At 40.1% G+C, this 20,360-nt stretch overlaps 4 protein-coding genes across 4 annotated transcripts; 2 read left to right on the top strand and 2 right to left on the bottom strand.

Moving 5' to 3' along the window:
- Positions 1 to 498: 498 nt before the first annotated feature.
- LOC129599350 (ubiquitin carboxyl-terminal hydrolase nonstop-like) lies at positions 499 to 5,929 on the bottom strand. Its single transcript, XM_055497568.1, has 12 exons — positions 5,389 to 5,929; positions 4,738 to 4,879; positions 4,532 to 4,648; positions 4,325 to 4,420; positions 3,810 to 3,988; positions 3,236 to 3,395; positions 2,755 to 2,911; positions 2,565 to 2,678; positions 2,360 to 2,477; positions 1,845 to 1,978; positions 1,403 to 1,555; positions 499 to 1,175 (listed from the first exon to the last, which is right to left on the bottom strand). The coding sequence occupies exons 1-12, from the start codon at positions 5,680 to 5,682 to the stop codon at positions 830 to 832; spliced, it is 2,010 nt and encodes a 669-aa protein (XP_055353543.1). The 5' UTR covers positions 5,683 to 5,929; the 3' UTR covers positions 499 to 829.
- A 1,953-nt stretch (positions 5,930 to 7,882) lies between these two features.
- On the top strand, positions 7,883 to 9,145 carry LOC129599364 (uncharacterized). The gene is made up of 2 exons (XM_055497583.1): positions 7,883 to 8,305; positions 8,668 to 9,145. The coding sequence occupies exons 1-2, from the start codon at positions 8,020 to 8,022 to the stop codon at positions 8,775 to 8,777; spliced, it is 396 nt and encodes a 131-aa protein (XP_055353558.1). The 5' UTR covers positions 7,883 to 8,019; the 3' UTR covers positions 8,778 to 9,145.
- On the bottom strand, positions 9,038 to 12,806 carry LOC129599363 (alpha-(1,3)-fucosyltransferase C-like). Its single transcript, XM_055497582.1, has 4 exons — positions 11,899 to 12,806; positions 10,279 to 11,446; positions 9,644 to 9,847; positions 9,038 to 9,450 (listed from the first exon to the last, which is right to left on the bottom strand). Exons 1-2 carry the CDS (start codon positions 12,696 to 12,698, stop codon positions 11,005 to 11,007), a joined length of 1,242 nt encoding a protein of 413 aa, XP_055353557.1. The 5' UTR covers positions 12,699 to 12,806; the 3' UTR covers positions 9,038 to 9,450; positions 9,644 to 9,847; positions 10,279 to 11,004.
- Positions 12,807 to 16,388: 3,582 nt separating this feature from the next.
- Positions 16,389 to 20,231, top strand: LOC129599353 (atrial natriuretic peptide receptor 1-like). Its single transcript, XM_055497570.1, has 14 exons — positions 16,389 to 16,538; positions 16,986 to 17,230; positions 17,289 to 17,382; positions 17,472 to 17,636; positions 17,711 to 17,893; positions 17,987 to 18,223; positions 18,480 to 18,593; positions 18,652 to 18,854; positions 19,016 to 19,235; positions 19,320 to 19,467; positions 19,579 to 19,627; positions 19,723 to 19,772; positions 19,843 to 19,934; positions 20,001 to 20,231. Exons 1-14 carry the CDS (start codon positions 16,497 to 16,499, stop codon positions 20,055 to 20,057), a joined length of 1,899 nt encoding a protein of 632 aa, XP_055353545.1. The 5' UTR covers positions 16,389 to 16,496; the 3' UTR covers positions 20,058 to 20,231.
- The last annotated feature ends 129 nt before the right edge of the window (positions 20,232 to 20,360 follow it).

Below are 20,360 nucleotides of genomic sequence, written 5' to 3'. Positions count from 1 at the left end.
GGCTGATATATGCACACTTGTACGGTACCACGGCTCTGCCGTGGCACCGTAACAAGCGTGCCTATATACAGCCGGGCTTATTAGCGCCAGCACTGGTAGCGGCTGATATATGCACCTTTGTACGAATGGCTCTGCAGCACGTCAGCACGTGCGAAGTGATCTACGTTGAACGGCATGGCCGTTGAGGAAAACGAAATCGCAATTTTTTAACTTGCTGATTTAAAAAACTCAGCTCTTATTGGGGCATTTCGTTTGTTTTCAAAACGTTAGTTTGCGACAGCTTAAGATTTTAATTAGTCGGAAATTGCTGTACGCATCGGGTACCATCTTGATCTTACATTATTATACAGTACTGCGCAAATGAATTGTTGATATTTTACGTAAAAATTATGTCCTCACAAATCAGTTTACATAAAACTTCATATGGCGTTGACCACAAGATCTTTGTACCTGCCGGCAGTCAAACCAGGAAGCGACGACGTACACGTATTACTGATTATTAATTTTAATACCAGGTAATCGCGCGTGCGTATTACGCACTGCATAATACTCTGTAAGTTACCTGCAATTCACTATTGGACCAACTGTAATACAGCAACTTGCCGTTTTACTAACAGCACAGGTAAGAATAAATGTAAGGGTAAGTGTATGGGAAAAATATCTTTCGTTGCTGACGTATGCCAAACGAGTGCGAGATATGAACAAAATAATAACGTTAATCAAGTATTAAAACGCAAAAATTAATAACCCAAAGTAAGCTAAAAAACTAAAACAACCAATCAGATCACATCATTTAACAGAAACTTGGTAAAACCAAGACGCGCAAACTTTACAGGTTTCCATACAGTAACGCCGCTAGCTCATCCTCTTCATCGTCATAATCATTTTTCTTTTCGTTTAGCGGGACGCCAAACAGTTCGTCCAGTTTCCCATACGTATGATCGAGTGTGAACGGGTGAATGGTGTCATAATCGAATTGCCCAATGTAGGCTTCATCGACTTTTAACGGCGGTGGCATAGCCAATTCAATCAGTTCATCGTTGGACAGGGAATCCAGCGAATCCGGCACCGATGCGGTCGAGGGGATGGGCGGCGGGATGGGGACCGAGGTCCCGATATTGCTGGCCGACGCCACGGTGAATTCCACCGTTTCCAGCACATAAAACAACATGTACCTGCAAAGAATAAAACATTACTCTGAGTTTTATAAAAACTTTATTTCCACCTGTAATTTTAATTCTAATCGTAATCTGATATACTGTTTCTATAATTATTCTGATATATATTTATTCATAATATTATAAAAAGTTTTAATTCTCACGCATAATTACTTGCTGCAAATTAACCTGGCGACAACAATGTTTTCGCTATAATAAAAAGAAAGAATTTCTTCGTTACTTACGCCTGAAGTGATAACACTTGCGACTCTGAACAGCAGAACACAGCGCGGTCATCCATGCATAGCCAGCGTCCACTCATGTGCTTAATGTAGCACACGTAATGCCCACTGGAGAGTTTCACACCTTTATGTACCACAACTCCATACAGAACGTATCTACAAAACAAAAAATTTCTGTCTGTTCAGAACTGTTGACAAAGTACAACGTGATCATTTAATACGGTGGATAATGCTCGAAAGCTCGGAACCATATTACAAAACCCTTGCTCTACGCTCACTTCAGCACCCGCTAGCAGTTCTGTACTTATGCGTCTTCGTTTCGGTCTCAGCAAGATCTGAGCGTGGATAATTGTATTTGTGTGCACAGTGTTATTTGTCATAAATTTCGAAAATCTTCGGCACATAAAAAAAATGATTTCCGTAACGTTATCATTATCAAGCTTACTTTGTTGAGCCGCTGTGCTGTTCGGCCATATAGGGTGACATGTCCAGACACAATGGGAACTGGATGTGTTCTTTGTTCTTCTTCAAATCTCCATCGCCAATTCTGGTCTTCGTCACATTCTTCGCCACAGCGCGCTACAAGGCAAACTCGAACATTTTTAACAGAACGGGAAACTATATTACGCACAGAAATGATCAACACCAAATTCAAAATTAAAAACAATTCGGTCGAGTCAAATACGTACTTTCAAGACACGCAGAACCAACGGTTAAAAATCGAAACAATTACAGTACACGGAATCAAACGTTGACAATCTGACTATGTTATTAGCCTTGTAATTGCTCCTCGAGGATCTGCCAGCCCTCATTCTACGATTAATCTCCACTGTAAGAAGATCCCCAGTCTTACATTGCAGTCGAAGCGCATTAATATTCAAAAATGGGTGAACTGTTCACCAGAACATCAAGCTGGTTGAAATTCATTTCAGCAGTGTACAAAGAAAAAAGGGCGGGTACCTTTAACTGGATGATGAGAACCACCGGAAGATGACGGAATTTATTGGTGCGATAAGCCCCTTTGACGTCGATACAGCACTCATTCTTCACTTCGGAAGTCAGCTGCGCATCCGTATACCTGCATACAGTGTCACGCTCAGCAAAACAACACCCGATCATAATTAAACCCCGACAGAGACTAATAAAGAAATAATATTGCCATTACATTTTGAGGCAGTCTTCCAGCGATCGGTCGGCCGGCTGTCCGGCTTCCACTGGCTTATCCTCACGAATCGGCAACATCAGCAATTTGAAACTGTTGCCTTGAAAACGATCTTGCCTATGCGAAGAAAAGTTTATCAACACACAAATATCGATACAAAATATTATCCAAAGAAAAACGGTATGTTTCTTACTTGCACTGTAGGCAAGTAGTTGTATATTCTTCCACGCCGGAGAATAAATCACAAACGATACATGGGCAATAGATGCACTGCGCTACACACATCGAAGCCATTTCCCGTCCTGCTAGATGGAGCTGCTCGCCCAACGAAGGGCTAATCTTTCGTCCATCTAAAAGCATAAACTTTCAAGGCCAGATTCTGACATCTTTGAGATTTTTTATGTTATCTTATTTATCTTTTATTTCTTTTTATTTTTTTTTATTTTATATTATCTCATTCCAGATTTTAATACTTGGAATAGGAGGTAAAATTACAGCTAGATCATATCGCAACAAAGAAACATGTAATTCGAGGATTCCCTTTTTTCTAAAAAAAACTATTAATTTTGTTATTTACTACTTTTATCAGTTTATTAAAACTAATCCGCTAAAAATGTAAGTGTTAAAATAATGAAGTATCAGTTCATTCAAAGTTTTATATTCTTTCTGCTCACCGTGTTCCGACTGGAGGTGCATATCGTTCAGTAAGAGATTAATGATTTCCGCCGGATCTTCCTGCTCGCCCAGCTCCGATCCATGGTTCACCAGGCTATTCTGTACGGCTTGAAAGATCAACTGCGGAGCGTAACACTGACCGGCCGGCAAAATGTATAACTGCAAACCACGCATGACATTTGTTTAATAACAGCAAACCGTCAGCCAGCAAGGTTCGATGATGGTGTATCCTTTAGTATCCTTTTCGAAGTTCCAGGAGCAAAAAACTTTTGTTCACAAAATATAAATACCATTACTTCTGTTGCTAATAATTATGGTGGAAAAAAATCCACGAACATCTCAAGAAGCTTTTGCGTAAACTTATCAGTTTTTAAACTTCCGTTGGCAGAGAAATATCGTACTATTCATCCATTGCAGTGATTGCACTACAATGCCATCCATATTTTCACAATCATGCAAGGCCATCTATCATCCCAAAATGTGAATTTCAAAAAGGAAAAAGTGAATTTCAAAATCGAGAAGAGAGTTAAAAAATTTTAAGAAATGACAACGTTATAATATGCTAGTGCTTACATCATAGATCATGGAGGTGAAAGCACACATGACACATTCCTGATTAAATCCCAACATATTCGGATTACAGCGATGTAAGCGGGCCAAACAGAAGTCTCGAAACAAGGGCGTATGACAAAACGCTTGCAGTATCACATTTAAGCAGCAGGTATTCGACAAGTTGACGATGCCATGAACACCTATAGAAACAGAAAATTTGTGCACATATTTGTATTGTTGTACATTCTATTTAATTGTTGTATAGAATTATTCTCCTTGATAACGCATTCTTATTCGCGCTACTGCTATTTGCTTTTGAAACAGTGAAAAATATTGTTTCTATTTTACTAGCAGCAATACTATTCGCATTTAGCCAGTGTGGAAATTTCAGCGAAATTCAAATAAATGCAAAGAAACTGATCAATTCAAAGTTTTCAGAAACACCAAGGAAAAAGTCCGTATAAATTTGCTTTCAAAAATCAAAACTTTAGAGAACACAACGTTTTCATCTCATGGAAAACTCCTAAACGATTTACCGATCAAGGCTTGACGATTTTCGCAGGCATCGCGCAATTCATCCGGCATAAACGTCGTCAACTGCGTCACATTTTGCAGCCAGCCATAACGCAACGCTAGGGAGAAAAGAAGACATGATAAAATTTTCCAAAGCTCAATGAACTAACCAGCGTTTAAACTCACTGGACTTGCTAAAGATAATTGGAAAAAAATGGATAAAAGCCCACCTGTTTCATAAACGGCCTTTAGTCGATGGTCTCGCCAAATCTTGGCGCATTTCTCCATCTGCACCAGGGTTTCATTGCAGAGGAAGCAGGCCAGATATCCAAACTGTGCGTCAATTGCTAAACGTAAAATCCGCTATTCTTCACTTGTCGAAGGCTGAATGGAATGAATCTCGCCATCGAAATTAATTAAAATTTAAAATGCATACCGCAGCCATGGTTGCTGTCCGCAGCATGATCGTTGATGTGATCACGACAAAATTTTTTTTTACAGTGACAACAAGCAAACTGAAAGCCTCCTTGACACAGTGGAGATTCACACCGGAAACGCAGTCGCGACTGTTTGGGATCCTGTCAAAAACGCAGAAACAAACACTTGCAAAACAGCGGAAAACGTCAACAGTAAAATAAAATAAAAATCGCAGGTGCAAACTTGCATGTATCTAGCCATAAATGAAGTATCTGTATACGATAAAGCAGTTTTAATTTACGAGCAGTGTTTACAAGAATTTCAATTTTCACGACAACACCTGATTGTCGACAACTTGAATACTGCAGCACAAAATTCTACTTCAACGGCTAAGCGTAGAATAATGGCGTTTCAATGTCCCAGGGATATTCTTCTATCATTTACTGCACTTGGAAATTCACGAAACTAGAGTAAAATAGAAACGTAAAAATACAAATTTTTTAACAAAAATTTTGTATTGGTTAAAAACCTATTGATAGCAGTTTCTTCAGACATCCTGAATTTTATTTACAATAAATAACTTCAAAAAGCGAAATAGCGAGCGCGGAGGCGCACACGTTACCCCCCAAAATTGCAAATCCGATTTTTTAGAATGACATACAGTACTTACCCACGGCAGCAGGCATTTACTGGACGGAATGACAAAGAGATCGACGATTTCCCGATAGTTGGCTTCGCCGTGATCCAGCAGCGCCATGTTGACATGCGGACACATGAGGCCCTGTTTACGTTTGCGCTGGGGGGCCAGGGGGTGCACGTGCCTGATGGGCTGCACGCGTTTCACGGGCGCTTTGGGCCCCTTGTACGGGGGATCCTTGGAGGCGCTGCCGGAACGGGCGGCTCCCCCACGGCCACCCCCGCGGCGTCGATGGAAACCTCCGCGCTTCTTGGCTGCAGCAGGCATCCTGCGATTGTCAGTGCGTCGAGTGCGGCCACAACCCACAAGTGATGCAGTCACAATTTGAATTTCACGATCCTTCTGTACTTGCGAATTGCAATTACAGTATCCGCACACGAATCTCTGATGCTGTGTTTCGGAAACACATTGCGATATTATTCCAATCAAGAAGAATGGAAACTGTAATTAAAGATTCAAATATGAAATATGGCTGAAGTTCCGTAAAGTGCAAATTAAATAACCGACAATCTGTCACAATCATAAAAGATAAAAATCATAAAACTCATTACTCATAAAAGTAAAACATGTGAGTTGTGGCTTGTATGTAAAGTACCAAGTACTACCAACGTAACTGAAACACGCGTGCGGTGCTCCATGCCGCCCACTGCTAGATGTAAATCTTCAGGAATTCTTAACTTTGCGTTGATTTTTGCGTGAACTTTTTAGGCATAGCGCCGCATAAGCTTATTAAATACATAATAAAACATACAGCACTATTAGGATGAGGCCGAATGAATGTTTTTATGTTTCCGTAGGGTTATGCACCGTAAGCCGGTGTGGAGAAATGTTAACAACTTAACATACTTCGTAGTTGTCTGTAGAAGACTCGACTGACTCGTTAACGATTGGGTTAAAGGTAGGTGCTACAGGACTTCGTTATCCCGACTCCGGAATAATGCATGTGGTACATTGTCGCAGTCACATCGTTTAATTTGGATAATCAGATCGAAAATTTCCACAATTGTGTAGGTAATTATGCAATATTTAAAAAAACAGTATGGAAGTGGTGTTTTTACATACAGTAGTAACTTTCCACAACCTTTGTAGTAACTTTCCACAACCTGGCACTATAATCCGGTCAAAACTTTTCCACGAGAAAACTGGACATCGGTAAATTACGTAAAAAGCATGTGCAGTTTTGCACATTAATGGCATTAACCAATATCAAATGCATTATCGTGTGCACAGTTAACCCTTTTTCTCTCCATAGTTATGGTGAACTCCGTCTTTAATAATGTTCTTGTTACGGTCGACGGAATGAAAATGGTCGCGCTGTCCGGGACCGTGAGCGGAATGATGCTCCGGTGACCGATCACCGCCTCGACGTGCAGCATCCTTGGCGTCCTTGCGGCTGCCATGCTGCCGGTTGTGGATCTTGGCCTCCCCACTCGGTCCGTTCCCGCGTGTTCCGGCGTTGCCTTTCCCACGTCCTTTGGCTTCCGCTAAAATTACTACCACGGCCAGTGTTACCACTGCTATTAAAAGGAATTTATTCAGTGCCATTTTGAGCTACCAATAATGCTAATAAATCAGAATATCATCGATCGAAAAGGTTCCAAGTTTTTGATAACTGATAAATATTCGCAGTCGCTGTCATCCGGAAAAATTAAGATTCTTTATATATATTACGTACCTGCCCGTGCGCTACATTATGAATTAACTGTTAACAATCTGCATGTCACTCAAAACAGGTTAATGGCACTGCATAATGCGTAATCATAAAATCTACGATCAGTACTTCAAAATTATTTGTACAATATACTTAGAGACTGGGCGCCGATACGGGAGATAGCCGCCTTTTTTCTGGCACTACCTGTTTATTACACATGCAGCCGCAATACTATTTTTGGAAATTACGGCGTTTCTTGTGGCGATACAGATACTCCAGATATGGTGTGTACTATGAAATGCGATACAAAATAATATGTCATGTGCACTATATTCTTGGTATATATACCGGTATAGAAGGCGAAAGGTCAAAGGTTATGACGATATTATTTAAGGTTTTCTCCAAGGCAACTTTCTGTTAAATCGTTTTGAATAATAAAACACAACATACAGTAAATACTGGTTTTGCATCATTGCAGTTATATTTAGAGCTTACGATAATTTTCGCTTAGACGCAGCAAAAAAATATGTATACGAGTACTTATATGTAGCAGAAGACAGCGTATATATTGTTGCCAATCAAATGAATATTCTTACCGCAAAGGGCAACAGCACTTGCTTATTCCCACATACACTTGTAAAATCACAGTGGTCAAAAATTTTTTCCTTACATAGTTTTCCAATTAGAACTACAGGAGGCCTGCATGCGATAACATGCCGGGTGCAAAAACTAAGCACCGCAATGTACGCTAATTTAATTTACTGTTATCATTTCTTGATCGCGCGTCTTCAGAAAAAACTGATCGGAAACGATCGCACCTACGGATTCGATCGAACTACATGATCAACCAAACTCGCACATGAATATTGTGCAAAACATACAGGTGAAACATCCATCAGAATTTTCAATTTTCGTATGCAACACGTTTACTTCGTAAATTAGCGCATGCCAAAATGCACTGGACACGCGTGTTTCTGTATGTTGTCCTGGCCGCTGCCTTAGCAGCGCTGACCTTTGCTGCGGGAGAAACAACAGGAGCGGAAACCACCCCAACAACAGCAACAGTACCAGTTTCGTCATCGACGCCTGCGAGGAAGTTCCACAAGAAAACCAGAGCGGAACGACTGCGCGCCCGGGCAGAAGTACTAGCGGCAAGAAAGGAGGCTGCCAAAGAGCGGGAACGGTTGCGACAAGAAGCTAAAAAGAATACTAAAGTAAAAGGATCACGAGGCAAATCAGGTAAGAATTTTTTTGTTTACAAGGAATATCATTACTTTATGTGTGTAGGTAAGAATTTTTTTGTTTCAAGGAATATCACTGCTATATGTGTGTACAAATGCATGAAATTTATCGTAGAAAACCGATCGTAGTGATCGGTCATTATTTTGTAATACGTTATTTACTTATTTTGTATTATTTTGTTTGTTTTAAGTTATGGCGGGCTTTTGCCAGTATTCATATACATGTAAATCATATTAAATCATTTTAAGTTACTTTGCTTTATTTAAGAATTCTGTTATACTGTAAATCAAAAATGCTGAAACTGTGAATGGCATTGCCAACAATACAATTAGTGTGGTTCAAACTGTGTTTAATTGTAGGTGGCAAGTTTCCTGCTTCACAAAAAGGCCCGCCACCGATTGATCGCTTTTTCAGTGCCGTCAAGAATACCCAGAAACCGACACCCAAACCCACCCCTGCACCGGAGTAATTAGGGAATTTTAGATTCTTACGTAATATAATATCGCTGCGGGGAAGGATAGGACCGGTGAAACTTGTTAAAACAATAGAGTTTTTTTAAAAGCCTTTATTCATATTGCACCCAAGATGAATGTATCTAATGCGTGATTATGGCGAGTACCTTTAATTACGGTGTTTAGTGTGTCCATTGGGTAATTAATCATTCTTATCGTCTTATTCCTGTATTTTCCTTCAGTTTGTACTGAAATATTAGTTTGAGTATGAAGGAGGTAAATTTTAGGCTTTAATTTAAGCACGTACATTGATGAATCAGTTTATGCCAATTCTACGGTGTATGCGTACAAGCACACATGAATAAGAAACCAAAAAACACTCGACTGACCGGACATTCTGTCGGTGGCATAACGAAAAATTAGTTGTGCAGATACATACACATAATTATAGCCTAAATTAGCCATCACTATATACCAACGTTAGTAGCGGCTACAGTTGTAGCAACGATTAACCAGTTAAACCGTAGTAAGCACTGGAAAAGGTTACTAATTGATTATTACATATAGCCGATATTATATGGTCGATCGTCCAGATTTATGTTGGGTAGTCTGCAAGTCCGTATCCTCGTTAAGAAGGGGCTCCCGCGCCACCACCAGTCGTGCTACTACCGGTGCCTTTGCCCAACAATACTACAAAAATAGCTAAATAAACTGCACGCCGCGGGTATTATCTGCGATAGGGATGATTCTACATCTCGAATAAATTACTTCTACAGAGTATCTTCAATTAAAGAATTACAAACGTCGGAGAAAAGCATTTCCGAAGTTTCTGTAGTTCATCATTTAAGCAGAAATAAAAATAAAATGAACTCGAAGAACCTACGCTGAAAAATTGCCACCAAAGGATTGACTGTCGTGGCACCGGGCGGTGGCGGTGGATTATCGCTCCCACCATCAGCCGGTGGTTCCGTCGGCGCCGCGGTCGTGGTGGTCGGCTTCTGTAAAGCTTGCAGAATTTTGATGAGCATACTGACTTGAGAAGCTGAGAGTGTTCTTGTGTTTATTCCCGCTCTCGTCAGTGTTGACTCTGCAATAAATGTAACGGTTAAAAGCGTTTTTACCTGGGACTTTTGGGCCGCAAATATTAACCAAGACACACAATTATTAATATGCAAATAAAATGGCAATAATTTAACAAACTGCTTAAATGTTCCTTTGAATGAAATTCTGAACAAGAGCAGCACAGTGCCGTCGTTTTACTTATAACTTATAAGTTATAAGTAACTGAGGCTAATCAATTAAGACATACCTCATAAACTTTTTAGAAACACTATTTTAAGCATGCATAACTATTAATTACATAAGGAAATAAGCATTGACCGAACCTGCATAGCCAACTTGTAGCTCACTGCAGGCGAAAGAATTTACTACGAAATTTAGGATATCTATGATTTTCGGATTTATATTCATGATATTTATTTATATTTTCATTTCGCAGTGTAATTTGTAATTGCCAACCTGAAATTGGGGCTTCAGCTGGATGTGGTGGATTGGCAATCGATGGCGCAGCAGGAGCGGACAGTACACTTCGAGATACAAAGATACATACGAAAACTGAAATTATTATGACCTTCATGGCGCTGTCCGTTTGCCAAATCGATCAATCCGGAACCGAAGTCCAATGCAAATCCGCAACTTTCTACACTGTATAACGTTATTTTCTGCAGTGTTATGTCCTAAAATGAAATGATTCCACCACACTTACCGCTTCCAAAACTGCCAGAAATAATAAACCTTATGTTTTCAATTCTGCTTGCACAGCGGAAAAATTGCACGATTTCCACATTTTTAAGCCGAAAAACGTGACGGTCGCTAAAGCGATAACGAGCACATGAACTTACAAGTGCATGGGAAAGGTATCATGACTGACCTTCTTAATGGAATTATTGCTGAAATTGCGTCATTTTGGTGCAAAACAACGACGTACTTCGAAAACTTGTATTTATACAAAATTAAAAAAATCCTAATTAATTAGTTTATTATCAATTAGCCGTACCATTTTTTTGCCACTCCAAAAGTGAAATTATTCCGCAAAGCGAAAATGTTAATTTTTTGCCGGTACTGCATAAACTGAGTAATAAAAAAAACACGTCATGATCAAAATTAACACAAAATGAAAGAAAACCTAATACCGGTATCGCAGTTTAACGATGCAATGTAAAATCACAGATACAGTATTAGTCATTAAAAAACTGGCGCGTTTAATTGGCCATCCGTCTGCAGCGGCTCCGGGCCGCCTCCGTCCCAGTAATCAGCATCGACACTCAGACACCGGGCATCCTTCTCCCACCACACGCTGAGATTGTACATGATCTTCCGCGTCCGGTGTTTTTTCTGCATCCGCCGGCACAGTGCACACCAGCCGGAGCGGGCCGGGTAGAAGCGGTCATGCAGCCGTAGCCATTGTGGATCGTAGCGCCACTGTAAATATGATGCATATAACTTCTGGTCAGTGGCGACTTGATGTAAGTAGTCGGCGAGAGCGGCGATCGAGGGGAAGTCCAGTGCGTTGATGAAAGAATTTGGCGGGAATATTTCACTGTATGTAGCGCCACCAAACACCACCGGGATGGTACCGTGGTTGAGGGCTCGGTGGATTTTCTCGGTGACGTAGTCTTTGCAGATACTGAGAAACGGTGGAAATTAACTTTAGGGACGAAGAAATTACAGTTTATACCCATAAAAAATTAAAATGATAATTGTACTACAGATGTACAGAGTATATTGTGTTTTTAATCAAAATTTAATAAAAACACAAAGATATGATATGATATTAATTTTATTGTGTTTACAGTATACATAGTTGTAATGCTGCGATTAATGATGAGACAACACACAGAATACTTTTAAGCCATATTAGTATAATTGGATCAGCTATAAAACTAGGTATTTCAGATAAAACGTAAATATGGTAGACAGATCGAGTAGGTATGCCGTATGCGCACCACCACGATTAAATGAAATTACGATTTTACCAACAAAATCTTGGAAAATTTTATTGTGTATTACGCGTTAATCATTGCTAAGGCTTATCAAGATTTTTTAATTTTTTATAACAATTTTCAAGAAATCGTATACCTGTTTTCGAAGGCCAAGTAAAATTTATAAGTCGATAACATCGCATTGCATTTTTCCTCTTCATTCTTCGGACACTTCAAAAATCCACATTCACCATAAATATCTACACGCACATATCGCGCCAGCATGTTAACAACTGAGCGCCGCCCGCTGGGCGCATTGCAGTACGACTCGTAATACGCAATGTCCTGCGATTTCTTCCGCCAAACCTGGAGGAAATCCTCCTCACTCCGCCACAACACCGGGTGATAATCAATAAAATAATATGGATCAAAAATATCGGAATCCATCCGATAAGTGAAGGTCAGGTTGAAATACCCATCATCGAACACTGTGAGATCGTACTGCGTATGCATCGGCGATTCCAGCAGATAAAACACATAATACTGCTCCGGTGAACGGAAAGAAGGAAACTCATAGTTCGCTCCGCCTTCTTCGTTATTGAGATCCCGTATGTGAATCAGAACCGCTGCGCTGGAATTCAGCCGATTCCGTTCGGATGTCAGTTCGCAGCGGACATCGGACAGGCTTCCAACGCTCGCAGCGCCTTGCGATAATGACTGGAATTGGTGAATTTCACTGAAATATTCCGTCCAGAATAAAATCACCGGCGCTGGTTCTGTCGGATTTGCATCGCTTTTGGCTAGTAAGGACGCCAATAAATTTTTTTCTTTAGGAAAAATGGTGTTAATCAAATTATTGTACCGCACCACCGATAATTCGTAAACGGTAAAAAGAAGCAAAGAAGTGACTAGAAGTAATGCCGTGGAATGATGCTTGCAGATCTGGATTAGTTTCATGGCTGATGCAGGAAAATCATTTTTTGCTGGAACAAAGACCCGAACAGAATGCGTATACGCGTAGTGTTAAGAATCTTTAATCGGCATTTGTTGTTGTTGTTTGATGTTCGGCATTTGTGGAGTGTAAACTGTTTAGCGACGCATCGATGGATGCAGCCGGCTTTATGCAGGTTTGTGGCAAGGTGAATGTTTACAACAAGTTTACATAGATGCGACTGCTGCTTTACCGAAGAGGCCGGTATAGCCTACGTGAACTTTATGTACCACAGCAGTAATTATTATTTTAATATTTTAACAAGCCTTGAGCTAATCTTAATGTACATACCGATGTAGTTCTAAGCATTTTTCAACGTGTACGGAATATGGATGCATACACTACGTAAGCTATCATGATGTTTTGTGTATTGTACGTACACATAATACTGTGCATGCGATTCGCCATTCTACTGACAATAATTGTGAGAAGTTTAGCATAACTCATAAGAGTACTGTAAAGCCCAGTGTACCGTAAACCTGTACAAGTATGCAAGAAAAGATTGACCCGTTTATTAACACTTATTACTCACTGAAATAATTTTTCCATAAGTTGTTATTCTGCTGCTACTCTGAGGAAAATATTTGAAACAATTTAAACTAGTCCAATAGTAATTTAAACCAGTAACAGGCAATCGCGATCGATGAAGAGTGCATACGTTTAATTTTCAGCCTTAAAGTTAATGAAAATCAACGGCGAAAAACATTAAATGATCGAAATCAAAGGCTCGAAAGCACACTGATCCCATATTTAATTGCAAGTAGAAGGGCTTTCGTTTTTTTTGCATAGGTATACAAGCGTAAACTCCTGCGCAATAAAAACGACACTGCTAGCGAAAACAATTACATAGGGAAATTGTGAAAACGCACAGTTAATTTGCGTTGGATCAATCCCCGACGTACAAAATCTATAAGTTGCTCGTAGCCGGCGAACATTATACTAAAATAGTGATATCCTTAACAATGACCTTTGCATTAAAATAACTTTGTTTTTCTCTTGATGAGGCTATATTCCTGATGACGCTATTCTTTTGATAACGCTAGTTTACTTTCCAGGCTGTAGGCGTTCCTTTTACAGCATTATTACTGCAGCATGTTAGTGTGTATTAATTGAGCTTGCGCTGCAAATGAATCCAATCATGAAACTGTGCGCATGGATCGCATTGTAAGTTTCTAAGGGCGTTAAAATGGGGGCGAAGGCAAAATCACACCTTTTGGAAGATCGAAATAGCCCGTATCTATAAACAAATTACACAGCAATAAACAAATTGCTGTAATAATTAGGGATGCGTCAAGCACACCGGTTCGTTTGACAATAGTAAGCATTTGCAGCCGGTGCATCCCGCTCATCTTCGGGGTTTTTCCCCAGTCTATAGGCTTGTAATTGAATTTTCGTGATAATTAATGTTGTTTTTTGTAAAACTGAGAGGGTTTTGGAGATAGTACTGCCATCATCAGCTTATAAAACTATTTATTAAAATATTCGCGAATATCATGCCTTCTGTTTTAATTTCACTGTTTGTTTACACGCTTCTGATAGCTAACAAGATTAAATGTGAGAACTTGACAATATGTTTTGTGTGGGAAGACGATTCATATTTCTCTACAATGCAACGCGCAGCGGCAGCGGTATATTTTGGTGTGGAAAATGCCAATACTTTCATCTTACCGCCGGATGTCCAGTTTCGCATTGTTTACCAATCTGCTGGTCTATCTTGTGGTCGCACACTATACTCGGTTATATCGGAAATCTATGATTTATTTAATCGAGGCACCACATGTGACGCTTTCCTTGGCCCAAGTAAGTGAAGATTTAAGGTTTTTTAAAGCGCACTTATGTTAATTAATCATGGTTCAAATTGCGCAATATCGGGTGTCAATAAGGTTCAAAATATTGTGCAAAAAACATAGACTGCATAGCTAAATAAAACAGTAATAGAAAAACTAGCATTTCTTAAAAATAGTGATTTATGCGTGGTAACATGATGAATCTTTTGGGTATTTCGTACTGTTTTGTCTCGTATTAACTGGGACCCGTTTTCTAGCTGAACTGTTGAAGTGTAGTTTTTTAAGCGATGCATTCTCATTCTGGAAAATAAAGGTGTAAAGGAGTGCCATTTCTTTCGATAAATAATAACAGCCACGTCAAATTTTTACTTTTTATAGGCTGCTCTTTTACCGCTGCCGGATTGTACGGGTTCGCGCAAGCGCTGAACATCCCTATTTTTGGTGCGCCGGCCGCCGGCGTCTGGGCTATACAGGTGGATGCCGACTACTCGGACTATCAGCTGCTGACCCGTCCAACCTTTGGGTTCAGCGACTTGACCGATTTCCTGATTCACTTTCTAGATCAGTATAACTACCGTCATATAACCATAATTCAGGATGATTCCTACTCATTCTTTAGCAGTATAGTCAGTCCTATCATGACCCTTCTGCAAGCACGACGCAACGTGATTTTTCAAAATACGATCGTAGCATATGTACGGAGCAACAACATGACAGCAGACGATTATGGGCCTCTTTTAAGAGCCGCCAGTGCGAGATCTCGCGGTACGGCATTGTTGTGTATTATTTGTCGAAACATTCTGCCATAATTAGATTATTATAGCAGCGTAATAGCATTCCCGGATGTTCCTCTTTCACCCTCTTATATTCCTATAGCTGTATAATTTTGATTAACAAGCAATCGTGAGTTAAATACCATTTGTGTTGGCATTGTAGTCATATTCCTAATGGTACACGCCCATGGAATTCGGGATATCATGGTAATTACATGAAAAGCACAATCCAATGCACATTTATGAAAGATATAGATATACTGAAACCTTTTATAACAGGTGCAGTTGTAGAAATAATGCAGTTTTTTTAGTAGATTCATATACGTATTTTAACTCAGCTCTACTGATTATAATTTATACTGATGTAGTCGATTTCTTTCAGATTGCTGCGAGCAACCTGGGATACACTCAAGGTGATTACGTAAGTTGAGACGATTAGTAGTTACCGTACCGCCGCAAAATGATGAGTATTTACAACTAATTAAATAATCGTTTCAAGGTTTATCTGGCGCTTGAGTTATATGACCTTTCATACTGGGGCACAATTTCACCAATCGCCCACGACGAAAACGACCTGGTAATTAAGCGAGCTTTTGATTAATATTAAACACAAGTTTTTCAGCAACTGTGTGTACTTATTTTACTAACGATGCTACGTTTTTCCTAGATAGCTCAACACGCCTACCAAAGCCTCCTGAGGATTCAGCTTCAGATTGCAACTACGGGTACTATAGATATGGATAATTTCCAGCGACAAGTCAAAATTACTGCTCGAGACAAGTTTAATTATCATTACGACCCCGTAGAAACGGTAAATGGTAGCTGAATGTAGTGCAATCGATGTTTGACCCCTAGCGCGGGGAAGAATTACTATAAAGCAGGAATCGGTTACTTCATGGTGTCGAATACAATTTACATAATATAATATTATCGTGCAAGTGCCTATCGGATTCTGACATGCGGTTGACGGCACAATTCATTGTTAGCAGAAACTGATACTCTAACTTTTTCACAGATTGACCCGGTCGTGACGTCATTGTATGAAACCGTAATGATGTACGCTACGGTGATCCAGGATTTATCGGCCGATCACCAAGACTACAAAGACGGCGGTATAGTGACAAACCGCTTTATCAATTCGTCCTTCGAAGTTTTTCGAGGAAGCCGTGTGTGGATTGGATCAGATGGAGAACGGGACTGCAATATGAACATCCAGTATTATAACTTACAGTCTAACACGTTCGAGGTATTCTGGATTTTTTCAGTTACATCAATAGTTTACAGAACGTGCTCGATTTATTTACACAGCCAAGCAGGGTTTGCTATTGTCGATCTGATACTGCACTGTACTGCGAGTATTACCTAAAATTACCAGAGAATCTGATTGGTGAGAAACAAAATTATCTAAGGTGATCCAGGATAAGAACTATCTTGCAAGAATAAATTAAAAATATTAGACTTAATTGATAGAAGCAGAGGAATTTTTGTAACTGCCCGAACTTGGCGTAGCACCCCTGTAGAATCTGATTGGTTAATCGTTGTTTCAGGAGAATTACTGAATGGGCTGATTTTGGTGATGTCTAGCAAATCAAAAGTAATAATCACACAAGCCTTTCATAGCCATCGATAAGGGACCTTGTGGCATCGCGTTTGTTTCGGAAAATCCAGAAACACAATCTTAACATTTTGACAGGATTTTCTACAATACATCCAACACAAAAACAACGACCCGAATAGTGCTGAGTTCGCCGCGATCAACAGTATTCAGTGGCCCAGCTCGGACGGCCAACTTCCACCGGATGAACCGGTCTGTGGATACCGCGGTGATAAGTGTGTTAATCGAATATCTACCGGAGTGCTGGCAGTGTCCATTGCTGTTCCTGTCATTCTACTTGTCGCCATCGCTATCGGCAGTGGGATATCGTACTTTCGATTGCGGTAAATGACCTTTGCGCAAAAACCATCATAACATTACTCAGTACTGTAGTTTCTTCAGACATCTAAAAGACCAATATGATCCGCTATGGTGGAAAATATCCGAAGACGACGTTATTTTTTCCATGAATGCAACTAGTGATGCCAAAGTGCAGGTTAATTATATAAAGAAGCAATTTTGTATAATTACGATTTTCACCGTTCTCTTTGTGCAGTATCATTATAATTCACAGCTTTTGAGTAGGCGGACCACTCCACCCACAATATTTCCCAAATAAGCAAACAAGGAACCACTGTTCCTATCGTCCGTGGATTAGTCGGCACACTGGATGGTAAACCGATGACCTTGAAGGATGTTTCAGAAGTTCCTAAATTTCCCAAATCAGAACTAATCGAGGAGCTTAATCTGGTACAGAATGCAGATACTGTAAAAAGTGCTCCATGGGAAAAGTGGTAAAAGGTCGCCTTAATTTGCCATGCTAGATTAAGACAGTCGATCACACCAATCTCCACCATTTCATTGGAATCATCGTCCGCAACGATGGCATCTGTCATTACATGGCCGGTGAATTGTGCCGTAAAGGCACATTAGCCAGTGTACTGGAGAATGAATTAATCAAACTGGACTGGTTCTTTAAGAACTCCATGATCCGCGATCTGGTATCGGTAAGAATCTCTCAAGAGTTGGTTTACCTAATCGTTTGTACCGGTAGTATGCTGTCAGCCAAGTGTGTTTCGATTTCCACCATTAATTTCCAGGGAATGGCCTATCTACATACGACGCCGATAATGTCCCACGGATTTCTTTCGGCTCCGACCTGTTTAATTGATTCGCGTTTTACACTGAAAGTTTCTGATTATGGCATATCGTACTTTCGTCGTCCTAGAGATTATGCCGCACCACGCCCCGGAATCGATAACACTGGATCAGTGCAAATGTATCTCTGGAGAGCGCCCGAGCTCCTTCGTCATGCCATGCCGATACGTGGAACACAGGTACGGAGTTGACATCAAATGTAAAACATTTTAATATGCAATAGGTAATGCACGTGCGTAGTTAGTTAGCTTTTGAATCTCCAAGAACCGGTTGCCTTACTGCCTGAAGTTAAATCGTAGTTAAGTGGATATAGTCGGTATAGTCGGATCCTTTACGTCTGTATTATGCCAATTGTCCAAGAATGTTGTATAATTTGATAGAATAATGGTTCGTCATTTTTTCACTGGCGACGATATTATGAAATTTATTTTGCAGAAGGGCGATGTTTACAGTTTTGCCATAATCTTGCAACAAATTATTTTGCGCACGCCGCCCTATCATTTACCGAACGATCCACTTGAACTATCCGACGCCGAGATCCTACAAGAAGTAAGCTAATGTACTGCGACAATCCTAAGATTTTTTGGAAACTAGATTTTTTCGTAAGGTAATAGCGAACAACATACCTCCAGTTCGACCTCGCGTACCGCGTCCCGCTTGCTCCCAAGAGCTGTACGAGCTGATGGAGCGTTGCTGGGACGAGACACCCATCATTCGTCCCGTCTTCGCTAAAATTAAGGAGAGTTTACGTAAGGTCATCGGGAACGTGGGCGACAATATCGTGGACGTGTTGCTTAAACGCATGGAGCAGTATGCCGAAGACCTCGAACAGAAGGTCTCCGAGCAGACACAACAGTTTCTGGATGAGAAGAACCGTTCGGAAGCTCTACTTAGCCAATTACTGCCAAAGTTAGAGTTTACCCAACGTATTTTCTGATGTAGATCTAGAGACCAAACCAGACATTTTACAGGTTCATAGCTGCACAGCTGACCAAAGGTGCTCAAGTCGATCCCGAAGCGTTTGAGTGCGTGACGATCTTTTTTAGCGACATTGTTGGATTTACGACCATTGCGGCGCATGGCACACCGATGGATGTTGTGCGATTATTAAATAGTTTATACACATTCTTTGATGGGACGCTTGAGAAGTTTGATGTCTATAAAGTGGAAACAATTGGCGATGCTTATATGGTACTTTGTCGTAGCACTGTCTTCACGAAATAGGTAGTCCAAGACATACATCATAAATAGTTAACGAAATTCCATAATTTCAAGGTGTCGTCTGGATTACCGGTTAGAAATGGAAATCGGCATGTATCAGAGATTGCTGAAATGAGTCTGGAACTGTTAACACAAATTTCTACATTCGTTGTACCGCACTCGCCTAAAACGTGTATTCAAATTCGAGCCGGTATAAATTCCGGTAATGAAAATCACTGGTAGAAAATGTAGTAGAGGAATGTTATGTATGCAGAAAAAATTTTGCCTTAAAAATGCTTCAGTTTGACCTGACATTTTGCTCATAATTATGTAGGACCCTGCGTGGCCGGAATTGTCGGATTGAAAATGCCGCGTTATTGTTTGTAAGAAAGTCATGCATTCTGCAACTGAGTTTGTTTTCATATCATTTAAGCGAGACAGCTGTTTTTAAATACGGTTCATCGTTATTGTATCGCAGATTTGGAGATACCGTAAATGTTGCTTCACGAATGGAATCCACTGGAGAACGTGAGCAAAATACTTTTTTTTATTTAACAAACGTTATTTACTACTGTCACTTGTGTTGGATGTGCTATAGCAATGAAAATCCAGATCACCAACGAAACCCGCAGCCTGTTGGAGAGCCTTGGCGGATTTTTAATGGTCGAACGAGGGAGCGTTTCCATAAAGGTATGTATGGCTATGAAAACATTGTTGCGTAGTTAAAATTCTAATAACAAACATATTTTGCAATAGGGGAAAGGGCAAATGCTTACCTTTTGGCTGATATCGACGACGAAATCAAAATCCTGACCGAACCAATTTCACTGCACCTTTAATGTCATATTGCTTTGCTGTTTTCTTATTTACCATTAGTCGCGCATAAGTAAACTGTGGAAATACAAAGCACTTTCCCATTATTTGTTTCGGCTTCCAGATTATAATAAAACAGCACCAGCCTTTCACAACTTTTCATGTTGTTAATGTTTAGTCATACCACGTCATGAATCACTCAAAATGCAAATGAAAGCGCCTGTTTTTGTCAATGCAAAACGAAACGTGGTTTTGTGGATAGATATACTAATCTGTCAGTTTTCTCATTTTCAAGCAGTTTGT

Source organism: Paramacrobiotus metropolitanus, unplaced genomic scaffold, assembly GCF_019649055.1.
Source record: "Paramacrobiotus metropolitanus isolate TYO unplaced genomic scaffold, Prichtersi_v1.0 Parri_scaffold0000144, whole genome shotgun sequence".
In the NCBI taxonomy this organism is placed as follows: Eukaryota; Metazoa; Tardigrada; class Eutardigrada; order Parachela; family Macrobiotidae; genus Paramacrobiotus; species Paramacrobiotus metropolitanus.
This window is presented reverse-complemented; position numbering and strand designations above follow the sequence as displayed.